The 15583-nt window shown below is 38.7% G+C and overlaps 1 protein-coding gene across 1 annotated transcript in view; it reads left to right on the top strand.

The window, feature by feature from the left end:
• The first annotated feature begins 4512 nt into the window (after positions 1-4512).
• LOC122555563 (zona pellucida-like domain-containing protein 1) overlaps positions 4513-15583 on the top strand; it is a 34617-nt gene continuing 23546 nt past the window's right edge. The window contains exons 1-6 of the mRNA XM_043701590.1: positions 4513-4618; positions 8919-9139; positions 10084-10265; positions 10371-10443; positions 14176-14273; positions 14365-14445. Coding sequence (XP_043557525.1) covers positions 4513-4618; positions 8919-9139; positions 10084-10265; positions 10371-10443; positions 14176-14273; positions 14365-14445 — 761 coding nt within the window. The remainder of the gene's footprint in view (positions 4619-8918; positions 9140-10083; positions 10266-10370; positions 10444-14175; positions 14274-14364; positions 14446-15583) is intronic.

The raw sequence follows: 15583 nt of genomic DNA, 5'->3' as shown, positions 1-15583 counted from the left end.
TTGGTTAAAAAGTTGCTAGAGCGTGTAAAGTAAGTAGAGGCAATGTTAGGAATAATTTTGTTCCTTGGTAATTATTTTCTGAACTGTGTGGTGTACATTCAATAATATAAGGCATTTTTTCACAGCATTTCAATGATTGACATGCCTGTGACATGACTCCATTTAAAAAAATAACTTTTTATGAAAATTGCACTGTTGATTGGAAAAATAGGTTTTATATTTTAAAAGCAGAAGAGGCATAGAAGAACCCTTTTCACAGTATTTAATTAAAATTCACTGGGCCAACAATAAATTATTTTATTTAGTCCATTAATTTTCCAACTGTATGCCTGGAGGCGTTAAAGATGATCATTTGTCAACTTAAGTAGTTCCTGTCAACAGGGAATGTGTTCTTGTCTATCTGTGTATAAGATAGTCTAAAGTTTTTGTTAATCAGAAATGCTACACAAATATCAAGTAGATGTTGAGGTCATGCAGTTTTCAATATTAATTACATCCAAGACATATGGGATTGCTAAAAGAAATTACATAGAAAATAGTATAGTCGCAGCAATTTTTATATTTCCTAATTTGCACATTATTTCAATTATTTACATCAGTACTAATGAGCAATGAAATGTGTTATTCATTCTGCCTAATGCAGTTATTGAGTTTTGTTGACTGAAGCTGTGAATGAAGTGACTTGTGATCAAATTACGATGTTATGCCACCATGTCATAAAAATAGACAACTAGGTGTCAAAACAGTCAACTTCCTGCACCAAAGCACTTACAAGAAATTACAAGTAAGAGCTAGGAAAATACTCAATCAGAAAATACTAAATCACTGTGACATGTATTTTTGCTGCACAATAAAGCATCGAATTGATACAGAATCCAGCCACCTCATCACATTAGATAACAATATATTTTAGCTGGAATAGTCCAACAGCAATTTTGAATGAGTAATAGAACACAGGAGTTTGAAGAAGTGCACTTTGAGTTTGGAGAGAGAGAGAGAGAAGAACATCTGATGAAAAGCAGCAAATTACAAAGAGAAAATTACAAATGCTGGAGATCTGAAATGAAATAAATGTTGGAAATACACAACTAGTCAGTTCATACCTGTAAAGAGAATAGAAATTTATAAAGTTATGGGTGTGTTATCCTTATTGTGGAGAAAACACACTCAGATGCCCATAGCCTATCTTTTCTCTGACTGGCCAGCTCTGTATCTACAGCGTTTTAATTTTATTTGGTAAAAATATGGCGTCTGCGATGTCATCTATGAAGGAAAGAACTGAAAGTTTGCATACTGTGTTGCAAACAGGGAAGATATCTGAAAAAAGAATTCAAAATTGAAGGAATTCATAAAAGCTGACTAAATAATTTTAACATAAATGGCATACTAGTTAGAAATAAATGAAAGAATGTTATTCTCAGCTGCAAGATGGTATGATGAATACAGAAAGTGCAATGAGATAATCAAAAGAATCATGCACTGACATTGAGGTAATGTGAAATGACATGAAACCCTAAAGGGTATCAATGTTAATATCATACACAAGCAGCAAATGTTAGGCCATTTTAAACAGCCAAAGCTTGCAAATGAACTTAACAAAGTGACTGTCATTTTCTTTGGACATCAAACATATACTAAACTTACATGGCACTACAGAGGATGATATGCAACAACATTGTTTCTGCAAGCTAGTTAGCAAGGATAATATCACAATGTCAATGGAGGGCCTCAGCTTTAGGTGAACATTCCCCTGAAATTAGAGTTCCACACATATTCTTTATCCACATTCCTGGATTTAAGGTCTGTTGTGGATGCTCATTTTTGCCCACAGTGAGCATTGTTGGAACAAAGTGTTACCACGTTCAAAGTCATTCTCAAGATCCTGTGGACACTTTTCCCAACATTAGCCCCTGCAAACACTCCAAAACTTAGTGTCCCAGTGGTATTTTCTTTGGGTCCAGATGAAATGAAATACTTCTCTATTCATATGTAACATAGTTTTGCACACAATAGAAGCTTTGACCTAGATGTACATTCATTCATCCTCTGCTGTCTGAGTAAAGTAGCAGTGCTGGACACATGGGTCATTATATCCTGTTGTTGTCAGTGGTCTGCACTGAACTGCATGTTTATACAGTGGAGTACATAATCTGTAAGCTCAGCAGTGACATTTGGGTGCAAATTAGACTAATTTATAACTGGAACTATTGGTGGAATGTGTTTACAGGCTTTCTTCCAAAAGACAGCATTGTGCATTGGATGTCCAAAAGAAATGATAATGACTTAAGACACTGAGCCCAATTTCCTAATGTAAGACACAAATCCAAATCCTCCATTTAGGTATGCATGTGCAGATTACAGCTGTTCCTTATTTTACAAACTTCTGACATTCCTCCTGATCCAGCTCATTGATGAACTTCTGTTTCAGTAAGTAGGCCAGCCTTTATGGAGTGGTAACATTCTGAGTTTTGAATAAGAAGATTGTGGGTTCAAGCAGCCCCCCAAGACTTAAGCACATAATGCAGGCTGATACTTCAGTCCAGTTATGACATAAATGTTGGAAACTGCATTATTCAGGTATGGTGCTAAAACCAAGGCTCCAATAACTCATTTATTTGAATCGATAAGATCACAGGAAAAAAAACAAAGTACAGCAGAAAGGCTCTCCTTGTGATCTGACCAATAACTATTCCTCAATCAACATTAACAGACAAATTACTACTGAGGAATCTTATTATGTGCAAACATTAACCCACTGTACAACAGTGAGTACATTTTTAAAATAAGTACTGTATTGATTCACTTTATAGATGTCCTGAGCATAAGAAATAAATTATAAAATTGTTTGTATATTTAATTTTTGATGTTGTTCCAATAAGAAACAAGTTGCTTCTGCAACAGCTCGATAAAGGAATGCTGTCAGGGTAACAAAGCTGACTTTACAATCCATACCAAAGACAGCAATTTCTCATGGATTTACAAACTTTACTTACTCACCAGGCTAGGATTTAATACAGCCTGCTCCATGGTAAGGCCTACATAAAGGTGAAGAAGTCAGCATATCCTATTTATACTAATGGAGAATTGAAAATAAAATCAGAAAATGCAAGAGCAATTCAGTAGCCTGGCAACCTCTCCACAGACGCTGACAAATCTGTCGAGTTTCCCCAGTATTTCCTGTGTTCATTTCAGTTTTCCAGTAAATACAGTATTTTACTTTGAAATGATGGGAAAACAGACCCTAATTAAGTCAGCGACAGGAATAGACTGAGACTGGACACTTAACATTATCCTACAGTTCACCCAGATTTATTGGTGGCTCAGGAATTATCCTGAACTTGCATGTACATCCTCTGCATCCTGAAGTCCAACCCAACAAACACTATTGGGTTTAATATCAGTATTCAGGGGATTCTCATCTTTTGAAGGCACAGTGCCTGACTGAAAAACCTGTCATTGGGAGGGGCAAATGCTCACTGAGAGACACCACTCACTGACAGACTGCTTCCTCCTAGCCCTTGATCCACATAACTCAACTCTCTCTCTAGGGATCACACTATGGTTCCTGGTGAAGACCTCACCCTACCACAGCAGTAACCAGCATTCCTGGTGTGCCACCAGCAACAGAGAGCTGCTACCTTTGTTTGGCCAGCAGTGTATTTAGTGCATACATTTAATGGAATTAATAAATATGCCACATTATTGATATTGGAAAAATAAAATGTTGAATGCAGTACAATAGTAGCAAAAATACTTCACACCACAACTTAAGAAAGAACCAAACTAACTTTTGTATGGTACTTTTTATGATTTCAGGTATCCTACAGCACTTTATATCTGATGAATGTTTGTGAAGCACGGTGACTGGTTTATGGCAGGAAATGTAACTTGCACTCAACCACAAACAATAATGGAATAATGACCAGGAAATCTATTTTTGTGATATTGAATGGAGGATAAATTTGGAGAGGAAACTGTGTATAAAATTAACACTCTTCTTCAAAATGGCACCATAGGATATTTTACATCCATCTAAAGGGCAGAGCAAAGTGTTCAGTTTAACTAAAACAGAAATTACTAGAAAAAAAACTCAACTTGCCTGGCAGCTTCTATGGAGAGAAAGTAGGGTTGATGTTTCAGGTTCAGTGGCCCTTCTATAGTTTAGCATTTTATTTGAGTGACAGTACTATGTTGAAGTGTTTTCCTGTTTGAGGGGTTTAAACCCATGATCTTCTAGCTCAGAAGCAAGAGTATTGCATAACGAGCCACGGTTGATTGGAAAGTAGCACTCATGCAATAAAACAAAGCGAAGAGCTGTGGATACTGGCAATCTGAAACAGAAACAGAAATTGCTGGTGAAACTCAACAGGGCTCACAGCATCTGCAGAGAGGAAGCAGAGTTAACATTTCACATCCAGTGACTCTTCATCTGCCAGACCTGCTGAGTTTCACCAGCAATTTCTGTTTTTGTATACTTATGCAACTTGTTCACTTTTTATCAACAGCTTTACAATGGAACAGTTCAGTCTTCTGCTGCTATTAGTGATCAAGATACATTCAGTGGATGCACAGTTCAATGGGTACAACTGTGATGCTAATCTGCACAGTAGGTTCCCTGGTAAGTTGGATCTAAAATTGGCAGGAAGCAGAGTGTAATTGTTGCTGGATATTTTGTGACAGAAATGCTGTTTCCCATTGTGTTCTGTGAGGCTCAATACAAAGTCATTGCTTTCCATAGTATATATCCATGATTTAGACCTAAATGTAATGACCATGATTATAAAGATTGGAGGTGATACAAAAATTGGCCTTATTTTATTTGCTGCTGGGCTGTGGGTGAAGCTGGCAACACCAACGTTTATTGCCCTTCCCTAAGTGCCCCAAGGGCAGTTAAGAATCAACCCTATTGCTGTTGGCCTGAAGTCACATGTAGGTTGACCCAGTAAGGATGGCAAATTTCCTTCCCTGAAGACCATTAATGAACCAAAAGAGCAAAAATATTTGTTTTTAAATAATTAAACAGGGGCTACAATTCCCCCATAACCAACATAGTCATGGACCACAAACTCGACAGAATGGCAAAATAACCATTTGCACTGAGTGAACCTCCTGAGGGGTCAGGCACTATAAACTAAAGAAGAGATAATGCGACTGCATGTGATTTGGAAGGAAAATGCAATGTTGGCCTTAATTGCAAGGCGAATGGAATACAAATGCAGGGAAGTCTTGACGCAACACTACTGGACATTGGTGGACTAGATTTTACATGCAGGTAAGAGAGTGATTTCGGCAAGGAGCATGGAAGATCGAGAGTGTGCCCATCTACTCACTCAAGCTCACCCTTCGTAAAGTTAGGATGGCCAGAAACCACATTAACAGCCATCCCGCCCAATGCAAATTAATAATTGGGGGTCAATTGAGCTTCTTAAAAGCTCGACCAACCCTAATGTATGTCGCCCATATCATAATGTGGTTGATGCAAGGAGTCGGATGGCAATGAGATTCAAAGATTTTTTTTAAAAAGTGCTTAACCAGCCAGAAGGAAGTGGGTGGGTTGCCATTACACCCCTTGTCAAACAGGGCACCCTTTATGGGAAAATAGCACCCCATTTCTCTTGCCGTCTACACATTCTTTAAAACCCAAATCTCATCCCTTTGCTAAGCTGAAAATCTCTGCCTGAAGCCCCCAAATTACTGATAGCTGGGAATCTATGTGACCCCATAGGTTGGCCAGTATCTTCAGAGGTGAGAACTTCCTCTCCGTGAGGGTCTGACGACACACTCGGAGCTCATTCAGCAATCTTTACCGTCCAGCAGTATTTTACAGCTGCTGGACAGGCTTCTAATTGGGCAATTGTTGGCTGTTTTCCCCAAGGCGCTGGGGGGTGGTGGTTAAGCCAGTCATGCCCCATGATTCAGCACCCTGTACAGGTTTTGGTTGAGGAGGTTTTCTGCCCTTGTGGGAATTGGCAAAATGAAAAGTATTCCTTATTAAACATGCAAGGTTCTGAGGGAGTTCGACCACATAGATGCTATAGGCATGTTTCCCCTCATTGAAGAATTGATAATAATTCTTTCCACCCAGAAGGTGGAAATCATATTTAACTCACTTCCTGAATGTAATAGAGGCAGAAATCAGGACTGCGTTTTTCTAAAAAATACTTGACTATTCACTTAAAGTGCAACAATTTGCATGCTCTGTGTTATAGGTTGGGAAGTGGACTTATGCTGGACTGCTGTTTGTCAGTTGATCCAAACACAATGGACCAATGGCCACATTCTGTGCCACAAATTCCATGATTCAATGATTAAACAAAGTTGATATACATAAAATTGTTAATGTTTTTAATGTTAGATTATAAATCCCAACTATGTGGACTGTTACTTGAAAATATTGCACCCAAAGCTGCATAATGCTAATATCATTCAGGAATCTTTTAACCAACCTATCTAAAGAGAAATACTTATTTAATTAATTCTGAATTAGGGTCATAGAATCATAGAGTCATAGAGATATACAGAATGGAAAAAGACTCTTTGGTCCAACTCATCCATGCCAACCAGATATCCTAAATTAATCTAGTCCCATTTGTCAGCATTTGGCCCATCTCCCTCTAAACTCTTCCTATTCATATACCCATCTAGATGCTTTTTTAAATGTTTGTAATTGTACCAGCCTCTGCCGCTTCCATGCACACACCAACCTCTCATGGAAACATTGTGCCGTAGGGTCCTTTAAAATCTTTCTCCTCTCACCTTAAACCTACGCCCTCCAGTGTTGGACTCCCCCACTCAAGGTAAAATATCTTGACTATACACCCTATCCATGCGATTCATGATTTTATAAACCTCTATAAGGTCACCCCTCTGCCTCTGATTCTCCAGGGAAAATAGCCTCAGCCTATTCAGTCACTCCCTAAAGCTCAAAGTATCCAACCCTGGTAACATCCTTAGAAGTTTTTTCTGAAATCTTTCAAGTTTCACAACATTCTTCCTATATCAGGGAGATTAGAATTGAACCTAGTATTCCAAAAGTGGCCTAACCAATGTCCTGTACAGCCGCAATATGACCTCCCAACTCCTGTACTCAATGCACTCACCGACAAAGGCAAGCATACTAAATGACTTCTTCACTATCCTGTATACCTGGAACTCCACTTTGAAGGAACTATAAACCTGCACTTCAAGGTCTCTTTGTTCGGCAACACTCCCAGGACCTTACCATTTAATGTATAAGTCCTGCTAAAATGCAGCACCTCACATTTATCTAAATTGAATGCCATCTGCTACTCCTTGGCCCATTGGCCCATCTGATCAAGATCCCATTGTAATCTGAGGTAACTTTCTTTGCTGTCCACTACACCTCCAATTTTAGAGTCATCTGCAAATTAATTAACCATATCTCATCATGGTTTTTCAATTCATTATACTGGTATATACCTTTGTTTATTATTTAACCTAATTTTCTAATCAACCGGTTCATAGATATTGTTACGCATTACTGGAGCAGGTAGAACCTAAACCCAGCCTTCTTGGTTTGGGGTAGGAACACTACCACTGATCCACTGCTGGCAGCTTATTTTATAGCTTCACATTGCCCATTTGTAGCTGTTTTCCCTCTTATTCTAATTTCCTATTTTTCTCCAAAATGCGGTGAAATACACCATGACTTTAAGTGAGAATGTAAAATTGATTAGATTCTCAACAGTGTGGAAACACGCCCTTCGGCCCAACAAGTCCACACCACCTCTCTGCAGCGAAACCCACCCAAACCCATTCCCCTATCCTACCTTTACCCCTGGCTAACACACCTAACACTGTGGGGAGAAAGTGAGGACTGCAGATGCTGGAGATCAGAGCTGAAAATGTGTTGCTGGAAAAGCGCAGCAGGTCAGGCAGCATGCAAGGAGCAGGAGAATTGACGTTTCGGGCATGAGCAATTTAGCTTGGCCAATTCATCTAACCTGAGTAATAGCAAATCGACAGTTGTTTATATTTTACTAAAATGAGAAATCGACCTTATTACTGTCTATTTTTCACTACATCATAAATATCTATTCCAGTGGTTCTTAATGAGGTGCTCTGTGAACTGTTCTAAGCTGATCAATGTTAATAGTTAATGTTCTAAATGAGACCTGAGCAGGAGCTTGCACAAAGTTAAAATAGCTTATATGATTTTATTGAATCAAGTTGTCTTTATATTTTTATACCCAGGGAAAGGTTTATTTTTCTGATCTCTATGCATTAGTGACATTGCTGGAAAGTTTCTCATGTCTAATATTTTTAGTCAAGTTAGGAACATGTTCAATAAGATCATGGAAATCGCAACTAGACCAATTATTCCACTGTGTTTATGAAATCACTAATGCTCAGCAACATGAGGGAAAGGTCTCCTAATTCACATCACTCATAATTGCCATTTTGTGAAGTAATGTTAAGATAAACGAGACCAAAATAGCATCCTTTCCCAATTCCGCCTCAAGTTGGCCGCGGACATCTTACATTGCATTTCCATGTTTCAAATTTCTTGATTCAAATTGAATAACCTTCCATCAGTCCAGATTAAAATCCACTTACCATTCTTCAGCTCATCCAGGTAATTGATTTGAATGTTTCACATGATATTTTGTACTCTCATACTTATCAATTACTGACATAAATTGTCATCATTAGCAAAGTTTATAATATTACTAGAATTTAGAAAGGAATTGAATGCTTACCATCTGACCACTTGATTAAATTTATATCACTTATAACATTATGTTTATATCCCAGATATGTATTTGTCAAATGCACCTCAACAATATTAAATTTAACTGCAGTAAGTGGTTATGTTGTCAGCAATGTATATCAGTCAGTCCTCAGGAAATGTCTTTAATCAGATAATAATTGAAATAATTAATTCTTTCTTCCTTCAGGCGAAAAGGACATCCTTGTCTTTTGTGGAGTACAGACCATCACAATCAAGATCAATTTTTGTCCAGTCCTGTTCTCTGGCTACTCAGAAACAGATTTAGCATTAAATGGCAGACATGGCAATGCACATTGCAGGGGTTTTATTAATAACAGTACTTTTCCCACAGTTGTCATATTCACCATCAACCTCAATACACTGGAAGTCTGTGGAAATAGCTTAGTGGTAAGATTAACTCTCTTCTTTCATTTGTGAACAATAGGTTATAGGTATTATTTCATAAATGCCTCATACACAGAAACATTGAAATGCAGTATGAGCCTGTCATCTTGTTAAACACCCAATGCTTTTCATGTATGAATCTGTGGGAAGCCTCGCTTTAGTTATAAAGCATTCAAATCAATGTTTCTAAATGGATTATTTTGATGCAGCATTGACTTACTTTCAAAACTAGAGAAAAAGGTTAGTAGCACTAATCTTTGCCAATTAAGTCTCAAGTGATACTAGTACTTTCTACACTCTAGGTCATATTGGAGAGGGTAAATTTAGAATTCTGGAGATGGGGAGGATTTCTGCTCTTCACAAGGTATTCTTTTAAATTCTAAACTTGCAATAAGCCACAGTGCTATTTCAGGAAGCCTGGCCTTCCCTTCTAGAACAGACCTACTCCCGCCTGCTCCACCCATTGGAAAACCAGAGTAATTCGTAATAGATTTTAGGTTCGTAATAGATTTTAGGTTCCTCATTGATATGTATCCATAACCAGAGCCCACCACCTCACTGAAAATTCACACCAATGTGACTCAAGTTCTGTGGCTCACAAACTGGCCTGTTCTGGCACATGAAGGCCAGTGGCAGTAAACTACAATCTGGAGTAGACATCAGGCTTGAATCAACAAATGTATATGTAGGACACCTAAAACATTGCCCCACATGTGATTTGGCTGTTAACCTTCTCATTGCTGTATTTGTCTTTGTTGCATCTGTTTTAAGAGAGGAACAGGAGTCTAATGCATTTTAAGCTTTACCTCAGTCAATGACAAATCAACCAATATTCTTCTTTCTCTTTCACCTTTTTCCTTGTCAAATTATAGCCCCAAGAGGTACATGGGTGTCTCCTTTTTGGAACTGTAAAATCAGTAAAAATTTTCTTATGAACTATTTTGTAGGTCTCCGCTACTCAAGGACTCAATGCATTAGGTAATATTTCGCTGGTGCAATTTGGGAACATTTCAGGTTATATTGACACTCCAGACCCACCAACAATTATTAGCTACCTACCAGGGCTACTGTATAAATATAGCTGCAGCTACCCACTCGAGTACCTGATCAACAACACCCAGCTTGCGTCGTAAGTTCACATTTTAATTGAAAAAAATGTTTCATCAGGTTTGTTTTCATTCTTGACAATAATTCCTGTTCAGTTTTTAAAGTGCTTTTACAACATTATTTTTAGATCATCTGCAGCAATTTCAGTGAAAGACAGCAATGGTACATTTATCAGTACTTTGAACTTACTCCTGTACAATGTAAGTTTGTCAAATGTTAACAAAATAGCAATAGTCAATATAGACATACTTCACTTTACAGAACAGTTCAAATTTTAAAAATGAATGCAAAGTTGTTGTTTAGAAATAATTCTTAAATAATACTTTATTTTATTTTTTGTATAGAATATATATTTCTATATGTACACATCACCTGATGTTTTGCCTTTTGTATTCCTTAATTGGCTTGGTATCAACTTGGATCATAGTAGAGTTTCCTTTCATTGTAAGTTTGTTGATACTTGAGTGCATTGCTGATCAAGTGCTGGGCTGTTAATTTCCATTATCTGCAAAGGTCAGGGGAAGCAAGGCTATGGTATCCTTACAGACATTTCCATGCTTGACAGCTTGTAGTGGTTCACTACTCATTAAATCAGCCCTGTGTAACACATCATTGGACAAAATCACTTCTGTGATCAGCTGACAGAGATGTCAATGTAACTACTTGAACTCAGAGGAATTGATGAAAATTTTAAACATTTTCTCTATTTAGAGTCATAGAACTGTATAGCATAGAAATAGACCCTTCAGTGCAACTCACCCATGCTGACCAGATATCCTAAATTAATCTAGTCCCATTTGCCAGCATTTCGCCCATATCCATCTAAACCCTTTCTATTCATATACCCATCTAGATGCCTCTTAAACGTTGAAATCGTATTAGCCTGCACCATTTCCTCTGGCAGCTCATTCCATATGCATATCACCTTCTTTGTGAAACTATGTTTGTATTATATTCAAACCCCATTCTCAATTGGTCTCTCTTTATTTTTCATTTTGTCTTCTTCTCTCTCTCTATCTCTATGACTCTCACAGTTTCTATTATTGTGGTTTCTATATTTGTCTCTGCAAATTGTACTTCATCTCCTTCCTCATGGAGGTGTTCTCTACCCTCGACTTTCTCTGCCAATATTTATTTTCATCTGTGTATACATCCCACAGTTATACTTAACACAATTTGTAACTTATATCATTAAAACTTAGTGTCATTTACAAAATGGGAATTACTGTTTAAAATTTGTATTGGGAGTGGAAGAGATGGAGTGAAGTTTTCCAGAATCTAGAGAATTTGAGGAAGAAGCTAGATGCCTGAACTTGGGTAATAGAGAGCAAAGAGAGGGGGTGGACTGATGGCCTGTTTGGGATAGAATGGAGCCAGAACCTGACATGGACATTAAATTGAGGCTGGATGATCTTCCTCTTGTGATCATTCAAAGCTGCAGCCGTACACTGTATTAGCTTGTCAACAGGCACTGAAATTTACATGGGTGAGGTAGAGAAAGTGAAGGAAGTGGATGTACAGGGCTCTGGGATCCAGAGGAATCAGGAGAATTGCATCTAAGGAAGTTACATTTTCTCATAGTAAGGCAACTGAGTGCTGAGACAAAGAAAAGATTACTTGGTCTTTAAAAAGAAGATAGCACAGAATGGGGATGTTTTGCATCCTATCCATTCACAGAATGTAGATATCAATGACAAGCCCAGCACTTATTGCACATAACTGAAGGCATACTAAGCCATTTCAGAGGGCTGGCAAGAGCCAATCTCATTTTTGTGGATCTGGAGTCACATGAAGGTCACAAGTAAGGACATCAGCTTTAGGGCTCAGTGGTTAGCACTGCGGCCTCACAGCACCAGGAACCCAGGTTCGATTCCACACTCTGGTGACTGTCTTTGTGGAGTTTGCACATTCTTCCCATTTCTGCTTGGGTTTGCTCCAGGTGCTGTGGTTTCCTCCCACCATCCAAAGATGTGCAGGTTAGATGTCTAGGTTAGGGGTAAATGTAGAGTAATGCGGAATAGATTTGGGTGGGATACTCTTCAGAGGGTCGGTGTGGACTTGTAAGGCTGAAGGGCCTGTTTCCACACCATAGGGACTCTATGAAATTTCCTTTCCTAAAAGTCATTAGGGAGCCACAGGGCCTTAACAACAATCAAGACATTCCATGGACCCAATTACTAATGCTATCATTTCATTCCAGATGTAGCGAATTAACTAACTTTAAATTCCTCTGCTGCCATTTGGGTTTTGAAGACACAGCTCCAAATTATTAGTGCAGAATGCTAGACAGCTTGCTAAGCAACATAATTACTGTACTACCACTGCCTAAGGGGAAGGATGGTTAAAAGAAGACTGGGCTATGTTTGCAAGGAATTAAGCAAAGATCAAGTATGTGGGAGCTTCAGGCAGGTTCCTGAAAAGGCCTCGAAGGCCAGATTAGCAAAACAAATGAGAGTAAGCTGAAAACAAAAACAAAAATGGAATCTAATTAGTTTATGTTGTCACTGCTTATGTTTAAACTAAACATCAATGCTCACTGAAATATTGCAATCGCCAATATTACTGACAGACTTTTAGGTATAATTTATAAAATTTCTAGTTTATAAATAAGCAGCAAAATTAAACACGACAAAATTATGTATGGATCATTAATTATTCTGCTGTTTGGAATGCAGAGTAGTTAGGTACAGAGTGCGACAATAAACACTTCATGAGACATGACGATCCCTGCATTGCTGAATCAGCAGAGGCAGGAGAGAGGGAGTTTTGGTTAGGGCCGCAGTCCAGTGATAGAAATTGAAAAAAGAGTTGATAGAATATTTGGGTGTTTTATTTAATTTGCCTTGTGAAATTGAGGCAGAACTTTGGGACTGGAGACTAAACAGTTGAGATTACAGACCATGATAGAGCACACAGAATGACAAAGGTCATTGTTCTGAAACCCTAGGCTGAAATTTACAGCCCATTGCTAGGCATCTTTTCAAGGATGGGAGAGATACGCAAAGTACGATGGGTGCACGACCCACCTCCTTCACACCCATCCCCTACACATGCCCACTAACAGTGGGGTTGGTAAGGTACCCACTATGACATCACATGCCCTTTGGCCCAAGGAGCCCTTAACTGTCCAATTGAGTGAAAGGCCAGCCAGAGCGTACAGGTTGTTTATAAAACAACTTTATTGAAAAGATGAGAAGGAGGAAGCATCATTTAGGGGGAGCACCCTTCTATGCATTTCAGAGGCACTGCTTGTGCCTTATCAGCCATGATCTCATTAAATGACAGAGCAAACTCAAAGGGCTGAATGACCTACTTCAGCCCCTATGCCATTTGGGAACTCCTCAAGATGTCTACTCCTGCCCCATCCCAGCCTGCCCCAAACCTCCCCTCACGAACTATCCCTCAACCCTGCTCCTCGCTCTCTCAGTGCCTAATCCTTACTGCTTTAAAAGGGCTAAACCTGCAGTTACTATCACCACTCCTCATGGAGATGCCTTACAATCCTGACAGTGTTCACTACTGAGTGCTGGCACTGCTGGGACTATTTGATCCAATGACCAAATAAAGTAGCTGTCAGCTCTCAAGTGTAGGCCTTCCTTCCACTAAGATGTAGAAATCCCACTTTCACCAACTTAAAGCCATCCGTAGAATTGTTTGCAATGATGCTGACTTTGTTTCTGGGCTGGGGAGTTGAGCAGTATGCCTCTGCATGAAATCACCTCATTATCACTGTTTCTCTCTACACGGGGTCTGTCTGACTTGCTGAGTAGTTCCAATATTCTCTATTTTGATTTCTTGAATGTTTATTTCTCAACGCACGCTTTAGCATTGGCATCCAACCCAATACTCGCATGTGAACTATGCATTACATATTGGACAGTGCAGGCAATTAGGTTTCTGAAAACTTTAAGAGATATTTTGTATTGTTCCAGGATTCATCCTACAATCTCCCTCTAGTGATACCACCCGTGGGTTTACCCTTAAAGACCAAAGTATATGCAGCTGTGAAGGCTACAAATTTAGATGGAAGGTAACAGCGTGAGATTCCCATTTACTCGATTTATTATAAATGTGAAGAATATATCTGATTTAACAAACAACATCTCTTGTCAATTGTGTAGATGGCATGTCTTTATGGATTATTGTTACACCACTCCCTCCGGTAATCCAAATGATGAGCATCGATATGATCTTTTCTTCAGGTGAGTTGGTGCTTTCTAAAAGATTAATAAGAATTGATCCAATGCTGCTTTCTGGCCATCTATCCACAGGTTATATCCAATTATTAAAATACATTTGGTAAAGATTGTAATAAGTAATGTCATAGCAAAGCAACAATGGGGGTAGAATGACACCCCTCTTCAAATTCCTTATATCACCACAAGTCTTTTTAAGAAAAAGTATACTTACTACCTCAGTGAGCATTTAAAGTGGTGTGACTGTAAACAACATGCAAGTATTTTCCTGTGCAATCTTAAAAAAGGAGCAATATGTTTTTCCTGAACTTAAAACCCAATCTAAATGAAAATAATAACTGACATACAGGTATTCTGAGTTTATATGTACACAATGCTAGTTGCAGAATAGAAGAATAATAGTTTTTAATTCAAAATGGTTAGTTCTTTATGGATTGGGTAAATTGGTGATATAGATTGTTTCAGGTCGGACTGATTGATTCTTTTTTAATTCTGCACCAGGATAATTCTGAGCTGTGTGCTGATGATTTACAACTTTATTTTCTGGAGGGGGGAATCCCAGGTTAATCCACATCCCTGCAACGTGTGGATAGTCAAACAACAGGCAGGACTCAATTTGCAAGATTGGCAGAGGGAGAGAGAGCAAGAGAGAGAAAGAGAAAGAGAGACTGAGAGTGAGAGAATACCCACACAGGATCTTCCTGCTTCTGCATCTTTCTTCACCCGATCTGGACAAATCCAGTCTCCTAAAACATCAAAGAGTGTTAGTTGGCTCATCACATGACTACTTCTCATCAACTAACAATCATGCTTGGAGCAAGCTGATTCCAGACCCGCAGTTTAGAAATAATTAACTTTTGTCTGATACATTTGTTTCTCTGCCAGAGTCCATGTCCAAAGTTAATGTTTGTTTCACTCCCTGTTGAATGGATAAGGTGGCTGGATGTTTTGCAAATGATTCCAGAGATGGGCTTCTTTAAAGCGATTGTCATGTTGGGTTCTTACAGAGAGTCTGCTGAGCCCCAAGCACTGATGTTTTGCAGCACTCCACTAGCTGCCAGGCGGTAACTGAGCTGTTTAATCTAATTGAAAGTATAAATAAACAGGTTTTCAACTTGGGATCCATAAAGCTCTGCCATGATGC

The sequence above is a fragment of the Chiloscyllium plagiosum genome, chromosome 12 (assembly GCF_004010195.1).
Source record: "Chiloscyllium plagiosum isolate BGI_BamShark_2017 chromosome 12, ASM401019v2, whole genome shotgun sequence".
Taxonomy (NCBI): domain Eukaryota; kingdom Metazoa; phylum Chordata; class Chondrichthyes; order Orectolobiformes; family Hemiscylliidae; genus Chiloscyllium; species Chiloscyllium plagiosum.
This window is presented reverse-complemented; position numbering and strand designations above follow the sequence as displayed.